The sequence below is a fragment of the Crocodylus siamensis genome, chromosome 5, assembly GCF_052110815.1.
Source record: "Crocodylus siamensis isolate JL-2025a chromosome 5, ASM5211081v1, whole genome shotgun sequence".
NCBI classification, from domain to species: domain Eukaryota; kingdom Metazoa; phylum Chordata; order Crocodylia; family Crocodylidae; genus Crocodylus; species Crocodylus siamensis.
In genome coordinates, this window is record NC_143399.1 from 7,970,989 (window position 1) to 7,987,515 (window position 16,527).

Below are 16,527 nucleotides of genomic sequence, written 5' to 3' on the forward strand. Positions count from 1 at the left end.
GATTCCATGCCTAGGACGTGCTTAGAAAACCACAAGCCTCTCAGTCGCTAGCTTTTTTGATGTCAGTCTGCTCCTGAGAAAGATCCAGATAATCTTGTCCCAAAGATAAAATACTCATTATGGCAGTTGAAATACTGGCCACATGGAAAAGCAGACTGCCAAGCAGCAGACGTTCCACATCCTCTCACTGCACTGCCCCAAATCAATCTTTTTGCCATTCTTATCCAAAAGAAAGATATGACTTACAAGAGAATTTTCATCCTCTTACTGATTATTGATTCTACCAATGAGCCAGATAATAATGAAAACCTTGGTGGCTTTTAATACAGTCCTAATTCTTAGAAGGTAGCTGCGTTCAAGGCTGCTCTGAATCAGATGTTCTTAGTCAGGTCCAATAGCAGAATGGGTAGCCGACATTTCACTTTCTCCTTCATGCCTAGGATGTCAAGACGGCCAGAAAAATGGTGGAATAGTCCCATAAATATGTGGGGAGAGACAGACGCATGAATACGAGATGCAAATGATTTTTAGTCTATATGGAATGGTGTAAACCCTATAAAGTTGAGACAATATCTTTAAAAAAAGTCAAATTGACAAAACTCAACTGTCCTGATTCTTAAATACAATTAGGCAATTGTCTTAATTTTCGTAACAAAAATATTTTTCCCCAAATCCTGTTATCCTGCCTCTTAGAACCTTGCCTTAAACAAAAAATACTTTATGCTTTATTAGGTCACTACTTAAGTGCACTTTTGTTTGAAATACTGACTAGTTACAACAATATAATGACATTCTAAATCTAAAATCCTTATTTATATATTTAAATAATGAATTGACTTCATTCTCCAAGAATGTATTTGTGAATAGCTGTAAAAGTCTCATATCAATAACAGGAAACTGATTTCCTCTGTTAATACAATATATTTGTGATGCACACTGTATTCAAGAGGTTTTGTTTGGGACTAACCAGCACACCAAACCAGGACATAATTCCCAGTGAAACGACCATACAACATAAATATACTGTATTTAACAATTCTGTTAGTAAACTTCACAGAATATTATGTCTCCTGAGTCTTTTACTGGAAGCAGCCCAAATATTGGGACTTTATGGCAAGCTGTTAACTAGTATTTTCCATTATGCTTTTCCAAAGTTGTAAGTATAACCACAATGAAACTCAAGTTTAAGTCTTCCAATTAATGATAAAAGAGAGGAGTATTCCTTTCACATATTAAAACTAAAAGGACCCTTTCCCAGATCCACTCTATTGAATCTGAAGCTTGTGGATTACCCAGTATTTGAAAGTTTCTAAAGCAAAGTGAATTTGAGTAAAAAATACTGTGGAAGTTTCAGATTATACTTTCAATCTAGTTATGGAAAGTGTTTGCTTCCTAGTAATTCATTACAGACAGAGTTTGGGTTTTTTTAATTTATTCTGGTGACAGTTTTGACCTAATACAGTGTAGGCAAATTGCAACATTAGTTTCAGATCCAGGTTTGATATGAGGACTCTTCACTTTGTCAGTAAGTTCAAATCAAAACACTAGCACACATTAAGATTTACAAAGCAATTCAAGAGATTTAGACTACATCTATACTGCTACCTAGGGCTTTTTCTAGGCCCGACATTTCAGCACAACCTCCCACACCTTCTCTCCCCAGTCATCCACATGATAATCTCTTAGATCATGAGAATATAAGAAGTGCCATACTGGGTCAGACCAATGGTCCATCTAGCAGAGTATTCCGTCCGCAACAGTAGCAGGGGTAGATGTTTTTAGAGGAAGAGCACTGACCCCAGACATATCCCCTATTCATTTCCCTCCCCAGCATCCAACATTATTGGTTGAGAGATTCCATTAAAAAAAATAATAATAATAAAATCTCTAGCCATTCCGTTCAATGACTATTAATAGATCAATCATCCATAAATTTATCTAGTCCCTTTTTGACCCCGGCTATGCTCTCTGCTTCTACCACCACTAGGGACAATGAATCGCACAAGTTAACTACCAATCGGGTGCATCTATACATGCAATTAATAAGACATGATAAACTGTGGAGCGGTTTGAGCCTGAGTCAACTGCTCCCAGGCGCAACATCTATACATGCACCTAGGACAGCAGTAATCTGAGCCAGGGCAGAGCAGATCCCCTGCTGATTGGGCTCATTGGGCACAATGTATACCCCTGGTCACTGTCTACATATGCATTTCAGCACAGTACAGTACTCCACCATAAGATAGTACTATTCTATGGTGGAGTTAATTCATTTACTGCGTGACAATACTGGTGCACATGTAGATTGTGACACATTACTGCGGAGCTAATTAGCCTACTCCACAGTAGAGTGCACATGTATATGCACCCACTGCATTAAAAAAGTACTTTCTCTTGCTAGTTTTAAAAGCATTTCCTATTAATTTCAGTGAGTGCCGCCTAGTTGTAGTATTCTGGGACTTGGTGAATAACAGGTTCCTGTTCACTTTGTCCACTCCCTTCATGACCTACCTGTACACAGTATTCAATATGTGGGCAAACCATGGATTTACAGAAAGGCATGATGATGTTCTCCATTTTGTTTTTAATTCTCTTCTTAATGAGAATTCTCTGCTCAACATTTTATTGGCTTTTTTGGTTACCTGATTTTTTTTTTTTTTTTTTTTTTTTTAAGAGAACTACCTACAGTTCTCTGTCCTGAGTCATAACAGCTAGCTCAGAAACAGAACTGGCTGTGTACAGTTGTGGTTATTTTTTTTTTCCATGTGCATTACCTTGCACTTGTTGAACCATCAGTTTCTCATGCATGCTAATATTACACCTTCAAGAATGAGGCTTGCTTTCTCTATTATCATATTCACTTGCCTGTTACACACGCATCTCCCCAAAACATGAGCCATCCAAAATTGGGGTGCGTCTCTTAAGTGGTGAGGCTGATTCTCCACCAGAACAGACGCATGAGATCACTGTAGTGGTTGCTACTGCTCTCCCTTCTCTCCTTGCCAGCAGCATGGAACAGGATAGAGTTTGGTTTTCAGCATGGCAGCCACAGTTTTAATCATTTCACAGCCACTGCTAAATTGGTAGTAAATTTTGACTGAGCATGGCACCCTTAGAAGGATATAAAGGCACCCCAGGGTCCCACTGCACCCTGGTTGAGAATCACTGCTCCCTACCCATAGCCAGTCTCCCTCTCTGAAAAACAGTATCCAAACTTAGTGTCAAACATTACAGTATCCATTACCTAAAAATAAAAATGCTAAAATCTAGTAAAATATCTTCTGAATTCACTTCTAAATACAGTGTTACAGTATACAATGTAAAATCATTCTGGACACCATACCAAATTATGTGCTTCTAAGTACTATTTTCTCCACCCCCTCCATTTTCCAGAATAGTTCCACCCTGTAATAGCTAAACAAACAAAATAACTAAATATTGCAATATGTGCAGGAATTTTAATTTACACATTTTGGACATAAAAGCATAAACCTATTAACTGACCTAAAAAGCAAGTCTTTTTGTACAGACAACAGCCATGAGAAAATTCTGTATGAGATCTAACCACTGGGGGGCAACACAGAGGTATGCTGTTATACAAATAGAAAATGGCGTGCTCCTCCTCCAAAGGGGTGTAGCAATACGGAGTAGACTTGGCTCCAGTTTATTAGAGACTGGGATTCTTTTCCCAACTCTCCCCAAAGTTAGCCTGCTCAAGTTGCCAATAATATTCTCTGCATAGCAAGTGAAAGATAGTTGCCAGTCTTCGAGCAAGGATCTGAGGCTCTGGTTAACAATATGAGTTGCAAAGGGCACACAAATATTGACAACAGATAGTAGAAAAGTTAAAGCTAGAATACCGCAATCCTTGAACTGCAACTCAGTGCATGCCCCTCTCAAATACCAGGCAGCATATGAGGAAGGCAGTATTTTTCTCTCTCTCGTTTTGTTTCTTCCAAATCATATAAAGGCTTTTGTATACATTTCTTCTGAATTTCACCTACTACCATTTATTGGAAAAGTAGGTGGGCAAAACAGCCATAATAGGATAACTTAAACAAAGCAGTAAACTAATTTTAGAAATGGTTTTAGATCAAATGCTTTACTGACATAACCAATAAATAATAGCTTTAGTAAGAAAAAAAAAAAGAACCACTGGGCATTGGCTCTACTTATTAGTGAAACAAAAGTCAGGGAGCAAAATCCTGGTTCCAGTCATGTAAATTAATGACCCACTAACTTTGATGGTTCCAGGATTTTAACTCAAACAGATATGCAAACCGATGAGATGAAAGAAACCTAGAAATATACTTTTAGTTTTATGTAAAAGAAATCACAGTATTTCCACAGTGTTTTAAACATTTACTTTAATACTATATACTATTTACCTCGAAGGCAATTTTTATAATTAGATTTCAAAAGTTAGAGTTCATTTTAATTGGTAATGAAACAACAACAAGCATGATCTTAGCAGCTTTTGTATTCCCATAAAATCAGAACAAGTGAACCACATTTCAGCTTTAGACGAAATATTCTCCTCGGCCCTACCTGACAAGCTATGTAACATTTAGATTTGTTTGTTAGTTGAAAACAGGCTTCTAATTTAATCATGAAGGACTACCATTATTTTTAAATCTTTCTAACTTAATTTTAAATCATGAACATGCCAAAATAGAGACTAAATCTTTAATATTAAATTAATGATGTTTCTTATGTAAACCCCTAAAAGCAGAAGAAATTATTTCAAACTCATGCATTTACATTGTTTGCATTTTAATTAGATCAATGGATATAATTCAGTGTTAAAATTATTCATACTCTCTAGAAACTAAAAATGAGTTCTTGTTAAAGTGTAAAATGAGATTTCTGAGGGCTTGTATGTGCCTTGTTTCTCACAGTTAAACTGTCACAGCATGAAAACATTCCCCTACTTGTAGAGCTTTAGATACCTGTCTCCCTAGTGAAAGTGTGCAAAATGAAATTAAAGAGTTAGTGACAATTCATACAGTATCCCATATTTCGTTAGATAAAACTACACACAGAGAATATATTTTAACTCTAAAGGGAGATGAGGCAACAATGTTTTAAATGACTATTGACTTCACTGAATTTCCTAATAATGTAAGAAGACTGAAGTCTATCAGGTTCATAAGAGACTCAAGATGATATAGGAATCCAATTATGGGAAGTCTATTTAGTTGTCCTGTTTGCTAAGCCAAAGGTTAACGAGAACTGCACTGAAAAAACCTCCTGTGGTATTACAAAGTATTTCTTATGCTGCATAAAATGTAAATGAAAAAGTATTCTAATCAAGGCCTCCTTTAACTCTTTAATTGTGAATTAGTAGCATACTCTTATACAACACAGCACACTGAGAACTCTATACAACACAATCAAAAGTGATTAGGAAAAATCTGCCAGTGAATTAAAAAGGGCTACTTAAACAGATAAACCTCATTACTAAATATTTATTACGGGCAAAGGGAAAAATGTTCTGAGAGTTCTTGCTAAAGTTAAATCTTTACAAGTATTAAGTTATATGGCCTCTAATTTCAGATAGAAATTAATTATATTTTTGCTGGTAACACATTCAGATCTGTTTACACAGCTGACATGTCTCAGCTGCACCAGATTCAAGCAGTGGGCTTTGAGGAGCCTCCTGTCTTGGAGCAGATGACTCAACATTCACCAATTTCATTAAACATGAAAAGGGAAAAAAATTACCTGCAACAATGTCACTTGTAAAAACAGACTTAAAACAGATTTATGAGTTTTACACACCCAGGACATCCTATCCACAGAAAGGTTTTCTTTTCATTTATTTAGCTTTTGTTAACGTCTCTTAAGACTTAGATTAGACATCTTACATTTCTACCCATTCGGTTTGACTGAATTTAAACTAGTAACTAAAATTCACCCATTTGTCCAAGACTGTAACTGCTATGAAACCATATTTATTAGATCAAACATCGTATCTATAGTTTCAAGTCTGCTCAATATATGGGCATAGATCCCTGAGTAAAAATAACTCTGGTGCTTAAAAACAAAAGATTAGGGATGTTCACAATTATTTCAGATGTTCAGTCAGTCTTTGCTTTGCTTCATTAACTTAAATCATTCATCCAACATTTAAGAAGTGTAGTACTCATCACTTCAACAAGTTGTTACTTTAGGAGGACTGGAGATTGGCAGTTCTATCTTCAAAGTATTATTATTCTAATATTTGTAGAAAGGAAAATCACTAGTTACATTTTCATTTAATAAAATGGTCATATTTACTTGGCTTCAACTAAACACTTAGCAAAGCAGCTTTTTTCTTTTTGTGCCAAGATTGGTAACCATCACAAAAGCTAGATGCAAAATATTTTTTTAAATAAATGCAGACCTCATTTGCCAGTATTAACTGTGTTACCTCCGAAAAGATGGAAGTTGCCTGAGCAAAAATGAAAGTGAGGATCTCTGCAGAGAGCAATCATACACAATCAGGAGGCAGGATGTAATGTCTAAACAACCTTCTATAGTGGTTTGCAGGATTTCACAAAACGGTAGGCAAACATAGAATAAACTCATTGAGTGAGAGCTTCCAATACATCAGCCTGAAATAGGAAATTAATACTGTCCTCTGTTTTTTTTAATATTAGTCATTTTAAAATGGTCACCTGGCATATAAAAACTTAAGTAACGTCTTCTATATTCTGGTCAGCTACACGTTTATCTGTATTCTGTACAAACAGGTGTCATACGTCAGAGTGTAAACTTGTACAGCACAGTTTCCGGTTCAGTGAAAAAAGGAATGCAAGTGTGCGAGCATTTCTGTTAACTTCAACAGAGAGACTTGCACACTTGATGTCACATATCTGTATGTACCTGTGTAAACTGGGGCCTTAGGCCCGATTCAGCAATATATTTATGCACGTGCTTACAGTACTTCTGGAAAACAAATGCTTTCCTCAAATCTGGGCCAAAATGTATATCAGCACAAGAAATTCCACTGCATCCTTCAGTGTTGGGCCCTCTAGCTCTCATATGGCAATACACTGAGGCACACACTACGTACATGTGGAGAGTTTCAGTGGGACTATTACATGTTTCAATGCATCCATCAAATTGGGGCTTGGTTGCTCAACACATAAAATAAGGCCCTAAATAATGTGCAACTTCCATACTTTCTAGGGAAAAAGTGATAACAATTTTTTAATTCACACAATAAAAAACCCAAGGACAACTGAGCATTTACTGGAAGAGCCAAAGATACAAAAGTACTTACAGAGTCATCCGTCGCAGAAGGAGGCCAGCCTTCCCACAACTGGTGACGAACAGGAATACTAGTTAGGTCATAAACGTTCCGCTTTACCTGTCAAAAAAAAATCAGACATACTTTCAAAATACACCTAGCATTTCAAACATGACTAAATTACTTGCAACATGTAGGATGGAAGGCTTTTTTAATTTAGATTTTTATTTTAAATGATTAATAGCAGCAAAGGTTCCTTTTACATTCAAAAGCTCAGATTTGCTCCAGAAGATAACATACTATGGCTGAATACACAGTAAACAGAAATCTAGAACTATCAAACTTCATTAAATCCTTAACAAAAAACATAAATTATGATTTGTTATTATTATACGAAATGATAACTGTTCATGACATATTACAAAATAAAAAGACATATTACAAGAACAAATTGAGGGGAGAGAAAACAGAACAACAGCAAGATAATTTCTGTTACAACTGCTACTGGTTAACCTGCTCTGTTTTCATCCTAAAAATCCTAGATTTATGGCAAATTTAAGCAGGAGTCAAATACAGCTTCCTGTTGTATACATTTCTGTATTGTGTATTTTAAGGGAGGAATATCTAAATAAATGAAAGCATCAGGAAAGGAAACATATAAATATGGTTCAACGATAATATTTTCAATTATTTCTTTAAATAGACAACCATATGTTAAGCGAGTTTACTTTGTTGTTACTATTTACTGAAATACTATGGTTGAATTAATGAGCTTAAGAGCCACAGTGGTTGTCAATATGGCAGAAGAACAGAATCTGAAAACAAGCAGGATACCACAGAACGGCAGTTTACAACCGCTCACCCTAAAATTTTAACAAAAATCTAACAAATTGGCATTCAGATTGACCCATTCAGAGCCACATGATCCCTGTCCATCTGCTTTGATGAGTGTTTATGTAACAAGAAACAAAAATCATGAATTCTGTTTGTATTAAAACAGATTTCACAAAATCAGAAGGATATCATTGCTGCATTTGAGTAGTTTCAGCCAGTCTCACAGAGTAAGTGCCAGAGTTTATTCAGAGGCTTCTTATGGATGAAGCTGTACAAAGACAGCCAGTGCACAAGCATATGCCAACGCTAGCCCTTCCAATGAATCACATGAACAGGTAAAGTACCTGCAGCAGAAATCTGCATGGCAAGTTGACAGTACTGTGGTTGAGAGACCACCTAAGATACAGTTTCTCAAGGTCTAACAGAAAATCTTAAAATCATCAATTTCTTATTTGTTGCAACGTGTACCAAGATTGAGGGATTATAAAGGCCTTACTCACAAAACCGGTTTTCAAAAAGGTTTTCTAACACTGTGAATTAAATACACCACTTTTGTTTGTTTCTTAATAAAAGAAAAAAAAAGGAGGGGGGAAAAATCTACCACCTGCAATTATAAAATCTCTCATTACTCCCAAATGAGTTATCAGCAGGGTTTGATTTCTAGATCTTCAGTTCCCAAGCACAGACTGGTACTATTCACCTTACCGAGTAAATTCCATCTAGCTCAACTCCTAGCGGGTTTAACAGAGATATACTAACTAAAGTACATTCATCTGGTATATCCAATTTGGAGGGCAGCATAACTATATGCATAACATTTGTGTTTACCATAGACTGAAGACCTAGATTCTACCCCAAAATTTGGCTGATAATGCCATGGATAATCTCTCCATTGTTTTGCTTATAAAATGGCAGGGGCTGATACTTAATTGTCTTATAAAGCAGTGGTATGAAGCTTTGATCAATAAAGTCTGAAGTGCATGAAAATGTAAGTAGAAAGAAAATAAAAATCTTTAAACTAGTTTCTCTCTCATAGGTTATTGCACTTCCCCTAGAAGGGCAGTATTCTCTCACAAAACAATACCTGTGAGATGCAACGGAAGAAGAGGCTAGTTTCAGCCTCAAATTCAAAATATCAAGCAAAATCCGTTAGACTTGAGAGGCTGTTTAGTCATATAATGGTCAAACACTGCCTCTCAACCTATCATTCTAAAAGAAATAAATATGATCTGTTTTACTCCAATGCAACCAAACAAAACAATTCTAACTATTCAGTTATTTAACATTTCAACTTTATATCCCCTACCTTACCTGCATTATGAAGGTTGAGATGTATTGCAAACTGATAGCAGCCTTTTTTTAACGGATGAAGAATAAAGACTATTTGCAATATCAACGTTATAGCCCTTATCTTACTTAACACAGAATGATCCGACTTGTTAAATCTGTTAGTTTTTCTATTTTAAATTCATTTTAAAGCATCTCCTTAAAAAGCAACATTCAGCATCTGACCTCCTTTTGTCTGGAAACATCTTAACAGAATACTGCACAGACTCGTCAAATTGTCCATATAGTTAAAGCTCTTTGATAGCTACATTTGCAAAAATTAGTTGATAATTAGCAAAGTTATTAACAAAGTATGTACCTAACTGCTATGCTCATAGATATGTAGGGAGAGGAAAAAATATATATACACATCAATCTTTGAAAGGCTCCCCATGGCACTACTGTGTCAATTCTGCACACCATGGCAGGCCTGGACAAGAACAGCGGCAGGGGTAATAGTGGCCCCAGAAGCACAGAGATACTTTTTATATTGACTAGTAATGCCTGTGTTGCATAACAGATTACTTCTGATTGTATGAAAATACATGGCAAGTCATTTTTAAGAGGGGGTGTATGTGTGTGTGTGTGGGGGGGGGTGTTCATGGGTAACACACACACACAAATCTATTTTTTAAACTCCCAATATACACCTTGGAAAGAAGTGATGTGAAAACTCTGGAACGCAGATTCAAACAAACAGCTTTTCTTCAGTCCTCCTTAACAAGAGTTTAGCCTGCTGTGCAGCAATTGTTTCACAGTCACATCAGGGTGAAAAAATGGCATTACTCAATATTGACCTCACAACATCTCATCAAAATGTTACCAAGCTAATCTGTGATCATAAAAACAATTTGCTGGTTCTTGCCATGCTAGTATTACCTTATGAAATGTTTCAAGCATTTTTTTTTCCCACAAGAAAAATAGCCTTCAATTACACATAGAAAAAGAATCTTGTTGAATATTAGTCCCACAATATTGAAGTGTTTAAATGAACTATTAACTATTTTGTAATCCCAAACTAATTGTACTTAGTCACACACGATCAATAAAACAACATAACATTATTTTAAAAGGGGAAAAAAAAAAAACCTTCTCAGAATGTGAAAATAAACAGCTCTGGAGTTGGATTCCTTGCATTCCATTTTAATGCCAAAGTACAACAGCATGGCATTATGAAATAAACAGTATTTTCCTTCTTTCATTAACTCATCTGTAACTGCACTGATTTCAATAACATTCCTCTGCTATTCTAAGCCTGAAAGGCATGCTCTGGTTATAGTGTTATGTTGGTATAAAGCACAATGCCAGACTGATGTGCTGAACAAAAGTGATCAAAGTTAAAGTAATTTTAGCCAACGCACAAGTATTCTGCTGCATTATTCTACCAGAATGACATCTGTTGAGCAACTCGTCACAGAATAAACTAGTTATTATAGACAGGCCATGTCTGGTAGGGTACCAAGTAAAACATATTAAGGTAATGTTTGATTAAACAAACTACTGGGGCTAAACTCATAACTAGATTTTGAAAACTTGCCAAAATAGTCGTATTTCAAGACACAATCAATTACTTAAAGGAAAAATACATTTGCTTTTCAAATACTATGCTACTCTCATCAGTGTAGTAATTTGGAGGAACTGCCTTTATTGATAGTTCAAATAGTGATAAAGAAGAAAAACACAGAAGATACAAAGAACAGATATACTTCCTGATAACATGTAAAAAACTCCCTCATCCTCATTAGCTGTCTGAATGCCAGTTTAAAGCTATGCTTTGTAGGGAAGAGAAAGATCTACAAATACAAACACAACAACATTTTAAAATATTTTTAAATACAGACCAGTGGAATAAAAATATACATAGGCACTCTTGAATACATTCACACAAAAACAGATATTGGACCCATAATATCTTCAAGACAGAGATGAGGAGCTGGATTTTCGTGCTTAAGTTCATATGCCATGAATAGCAGGAGTGAAATCCTTAAAAACTTGCTTATAAAAGAGTCTCTAACTTCTGGTGCCATTTCACAGCACTACATTTTTGAGATGATTGGTCACATAACCTCTTCCCTGATCAATACAAAAGAATAATTGACAGTACTGTCCTACGCACAGCTCCAGAGCTGTATTTTTCCTTGATGTCAAAATGCTACGGTGACCTGCATATACTACAGAATGTAGTTACTGCCCAAATTATAATCTCTCAATTTTATGATTTAGAACCAAATTATTATGTAAATGCTTGTATTTGGTTCTGAGATGCAAGCTGTAGCTATATTGGTCTATAGGCAAAAAGAATCAAAACTTGTGGCAGACGTGATATCTTTTATTAGACCAACTAGATATTTGCAAAATAATTCCTTTAAATTGCAAGCTTTTGTGCACATACACCCTTCCTCAGGCATAGAAGTATGCAAAGATTATAAAATTTCTTCTAGCTGGAAAAAAAATTCATATTTCACAGAAGAGCTGAAGATGATGTAAGATCTCCTGATTGGAATACAACACCAAATGACATACACCACCTTTACTCTGCCCTCTTCTGCATGCACAGGCCACTGCTGGGGAAGCACACAAGTCTTACCCAAGCTCATCTTCATCTGGAGGTAACCAAGGAAGAAAGAGAGATAAAACATGTTGATGATGAAGTAGAAAGAAAATAATCTAGCTTCAGGAAAGCAGAAAACTAAAGCCTGTAACAAGATTTAGGCAGATTTGTATTTTATTTTCCCCCGACAGTTTTTTAAAAATATGATGATAAAGTTATTCAGAGAATAATTAGAAGATATAGTCACGTTGTAGCTACCCAAGTGAACAGATGATACTCAAGGTCTGTACATGACCATGTTTCATAGTTTCACAGTACCTAGGGTCAGGAGGGACCTGAACAGATCATCTAGCCTGACCCCCATGTTGGCAATAATATAATATGGTCAAATAAACTCAAGGGCTCTGCAGCAGGTAACATGATGTGAAAGTGTTTATGAAGGTCTTCTGTACTCTGGTGAATTTCACCCAGAAGGAAAAAGGAGTTATTTTCTTATCTTTTAATTAAAAAATTTAAAGTATTACCAAGAAATGTCTCATTCACCAAATGTTAAAAGTAAAATATTACAGCTGAATCAGCAAAATTTGATCACACCTGAGACTGTATCTTTGAGTTAAGTAATCACACCATTACCCAACTGTAGTTTTCCCAGAGCTGTTTTTTGTATATCTACATATGACACAATTTAAATAATGTACATCATAAACTTACATTACTCGTATAATTCAAGATAATTTATATAAACTGGTACATTTGCCAAGATGCTGAAGTCTGTCCTGGGGATACAGGCTGGGGTCAGCAACTTTTTGCCAGCTTGTGACCTAGTTGTGGCTGCAGGTTGGAAGTCTCCATTGTCACCTCACCCCCGTGGTGGCCAGCTGCCTGCATTCACTCTGCTCCGACACACTTGCACTTCCCTCACTGAAGATTTCTGACCCCTTCTTCACTGAGGGAAGTGCAGAGGCAATGGAGCAGCTGGCTTTGCAGTTGGGGGGGAGATCAGTGGCATAGCACAGCTCCATGCTCGATCAGACCTCCATGAACCCAATGCATGCAGCCCACAGGCTGGAGGTTGCCCAACCTGATACGGGCAACTTAAAAGACATTGCAAAAGTAGGAATGCGAGTAGGGACATAAAAGGAGATGAGATCAGATACAAACAGATATAGGTTGTATGGGCACTCATGGCATGAAAGAAGAGCTTGATTTGAAAGACAGGATATGCAGCCAAGACGAAGAACATTTTCAGAACAGACAGATATCAGGCACAGGGACAAAAGAAAAATATAAAATTGTAGACAACAAGATTTGGGGCAGACTGGTTGAGAAAGAGGTAAGAAAAAGAGGCCAGAGCAAATAAAGTTATAGCAATGAAGACTAGATATGATTAAAGCACAAACCAGGGTGTTAGCAAGTAGCAAGTGAAAAAGGGAAGGATTTTGGCATTTTTACAGATGAAGGAGAAATAAGATTTAGGAATAGTCAAGATGTAGGTAGAAATCTCCAGTATGATACGGTTGTAAGATCAGAAAGATAATAAAGTTAAAGACAAGGATGATGGGTCAGAAAAAATGTTATTTTGGGAAGAATATTTTTAGATGATTGTGGACATCTAACAAGTTCTTAGAAAACATTTTCAGATTTCAGAGTAGACAGATGGACTGGAGTAAAAAGGTTGATATGGGAATCTCATGCAAAGAAGTTATAGCTAAAATCATGGGAGCAGATAAACTGCAGGTCATACAGAGATAAAACAGGAGGCAACTGATAACAGAATCCTAGAGGACCCAAAGACTGAAGGCAATGAATGAAGGACAAGCATATGATATTGATAGGGCAGTCAGCAACAGATACCAGGCGAGCAGAAAGTCAAAGACATCAGGAGAGAGAAGAAAACTAGGAGAAGTGATCAACAATGCTAAGTACAACAGAAAATAACCTTTTACACTTAGCCAGGGGAAGGCTATTGGTAGACAATCAGAAACTAAACTGTTAACCTTCAATATAAAGTAACACATGCACTAACTTCTCCTAGCCACCGATTAGTATGATGTAATACAATACTTGTTTCACAACAGCAAAAGTCCAAAAGCAAAAGTAAGAGTTTTGCTCGAATAAAAGACATGATTCTGCTTATGATCTCTCCACTTCAAAATGTGAAAAATGAAACTGTGTCCTTGATCACTGCTTCAGAAAGGAAGAACTAGCAGTGAAGGAATTAACCAATGGCACAATGAGAATGGGGAAACAGAGAAAAAGACAAAGCAGAGGATAGGGAATTGCCCCTGTAAATAACTGCATTACATCCAGCTTCTATTTCTAGTATCTTACTAATGTTTAAATTGTTTTTGTGTAATAAACTATGCAATCGAGATTTCAGAACCAGGCTCACTCTAAACAATGTTGTGCATTTCTTGAAGGTTTGGACAGGTACCATATCTGAACCAGTGTAATCATTAGCACTTACTTACACTGCTGTAAACTATAAGCAGATATATGACACACAACAGTACATCGGCATAGGGTACATAAACTGAGTTTAGAACAATTCCAGAATAAAACAACGGTAAAACTACACCAGTATAAGTCACAAAAGGTTAAGTATTGTAACTGGAGCTAACCTGACATAGCCATTTTCTACAAGCAAACAGAATAACACCTGTTTGCCCACCACCTGGTGTAAAGGTGCTGTAATAGTGTCAATGGCAGGTAACCACCCTAGAATAGCTAGCGCGTGGTGTCAAGTCAGTGCATGCAGCTGGGCCAGCATGCCAGATCACACCATTGGATTGATCCCATATGCCAGATCTGGCCCACAGACAGACCCCACACCACTCATCTGGTCTGCAGAGCCAGAAGCTGGAGCATCACTGGTTTAGATCACTGCTAAATATTGGATTTTGCCATTTTGTAAAAAAACCCTCAGATTTGGATGTGTTGACATTTCCATTAAAAAACTTGCTGGTTACGTGATTATTAAAATCAGTTCTGTTCTGAAAATTAGTAGAAATTATCTCTGGCAGAGATTCTTACTAGCAATTTAAAGAACAAATATGAAAATGTCACATTTAAATAAACTAAGTAAAATAAGAAATAGAAGTTATAAGTCATGTTCCCTCTCTCCAGTTTTTATGCTTTATTAGAAAAAAATCTGAGCACTCAGAATTTTACAGGCCACTACTGCATGAAGATAAACCACAAACTGTAGGTATTTGGTATATTTTAAAAATCAGCATTGCAGATCCCCCTCAAAAAACAAAGATATTAGAAACGGGCATGATGGGAAAGGGACACCGAATGGTCTAAATATAGTTTCCAAATTTAGAAATATAGAGATCATTCTTGGGGAGGACTGTGAGGATACACCATATTACGGGTTGATATAAAAAAACCCAGCAAGGGGAGAAGAGTTTCCGAGTAGAGAGTCTGGAGGTAAACAATATAAATGAAATGGACCACCAACCTCTACAACCCTAGTAAAACTTACCCAAATGTGGGTATACAGAGATGTCTATCTGGTGAACATTTTCTGTATGCAGACAGGCTGCTAAAAAGCACAGCAGTGAAGGATTTTTTAAGATATGCATTTGAGAAGCACGTAACCCTCAAGTTCACTTGCACAGCCATGGATCAACACATAGTACACTCAGAAACATTCATTACAAAAGTAGATGATACAACAGCAACAGAAATATTCTTTGCAGCCTCTCATGGTTTCTCAGGCAGATTGACTATCACAGATTTACTTTCACAGTTGTTAGTATCCCAATTTCACTGTCTCTGTTTCGTTCTTGGGACCTTATGCTTAACTGAAGTTAATTTGGTACCTCAGATATGAACATGTTTTTTTCCCAAATAAAACTCTTCTGTATCATATGTTGAAATATATCCCACACAGTAAAATGAACTATTAGTTATACTAATGTATATCTGCAGAAACAATTTTGTAGCAGCTAACTTGAATGCGCATCTTACACTGAACATGCATAACTGTTACTGTTGAAGTAACTTTGTAGCCATGAAGGTCCAGGAATTATATGAGAGCCAAAGATTTTGTTGGATAGGTTTTATTGGACTAACTTAATAGCTGAGATAAAGACAAGACAAGCTTTCAAAAGCAAAATGATGAATGGCTTTCAACAGAAAGCTTGTGCAACTTTATCCCAACTACACAGTAAGTCCAATAAAAGATATCATCCAAAATAACCCTTGCCTCTTTCAAAAGACATCATCTTAATTTGAGAAAGCTGAAACTATTTAGAAAGAAAAGAAAAGAGTAAGGGAATCTAACAGTTTATCTTTAAACGGCTTTCTAATGTACAAGCAACTCCTGATCTCCAAAAAGAAAGAAAGAAAGAAAGGAAGAAAAAAAAAAAAAAAATCAGATTATCCCTTCTAAATGACTTGCTCCTATGATGCAAAAAGGGTTCTGCTGTAATTAGAATTAGCAAAATGCCATAGATGCACATGGTATAGTAAAAGAGGACGGCTGTGTCAAACATATGACAGGTGCCCTGCTCTGAAAGACTTATTGTCTAAGGGCATCTGTGAAAGCATTACAAAACAAACAGTACAAGGCAGT

At 36.3% G+C, this 16,527-nt stretch overlaps 1 protein-coding gene across 1 annotated transcript in view; it reads right to left on the bottom strand.

Annotated features, from left to right (window-relative positions):
- The window catches only part of FAF1 (Fas associated factor 1), a 301,437-nt gene that overhangs the window by 140,422 nt on the left and 144,488 nt on the right, over positions 1-16,527 (bottom strand). The window contains exon 8 of the mRNA XM_090047052.1: positions 7,268-7,354. Coding sequence (XP_089903178.1) covers positions 7,268-7,354 — 87 coding nt within the window. The remainder of the gene's footprint in view (positions 1-7,267; positions 7,355-16,527) is intronic.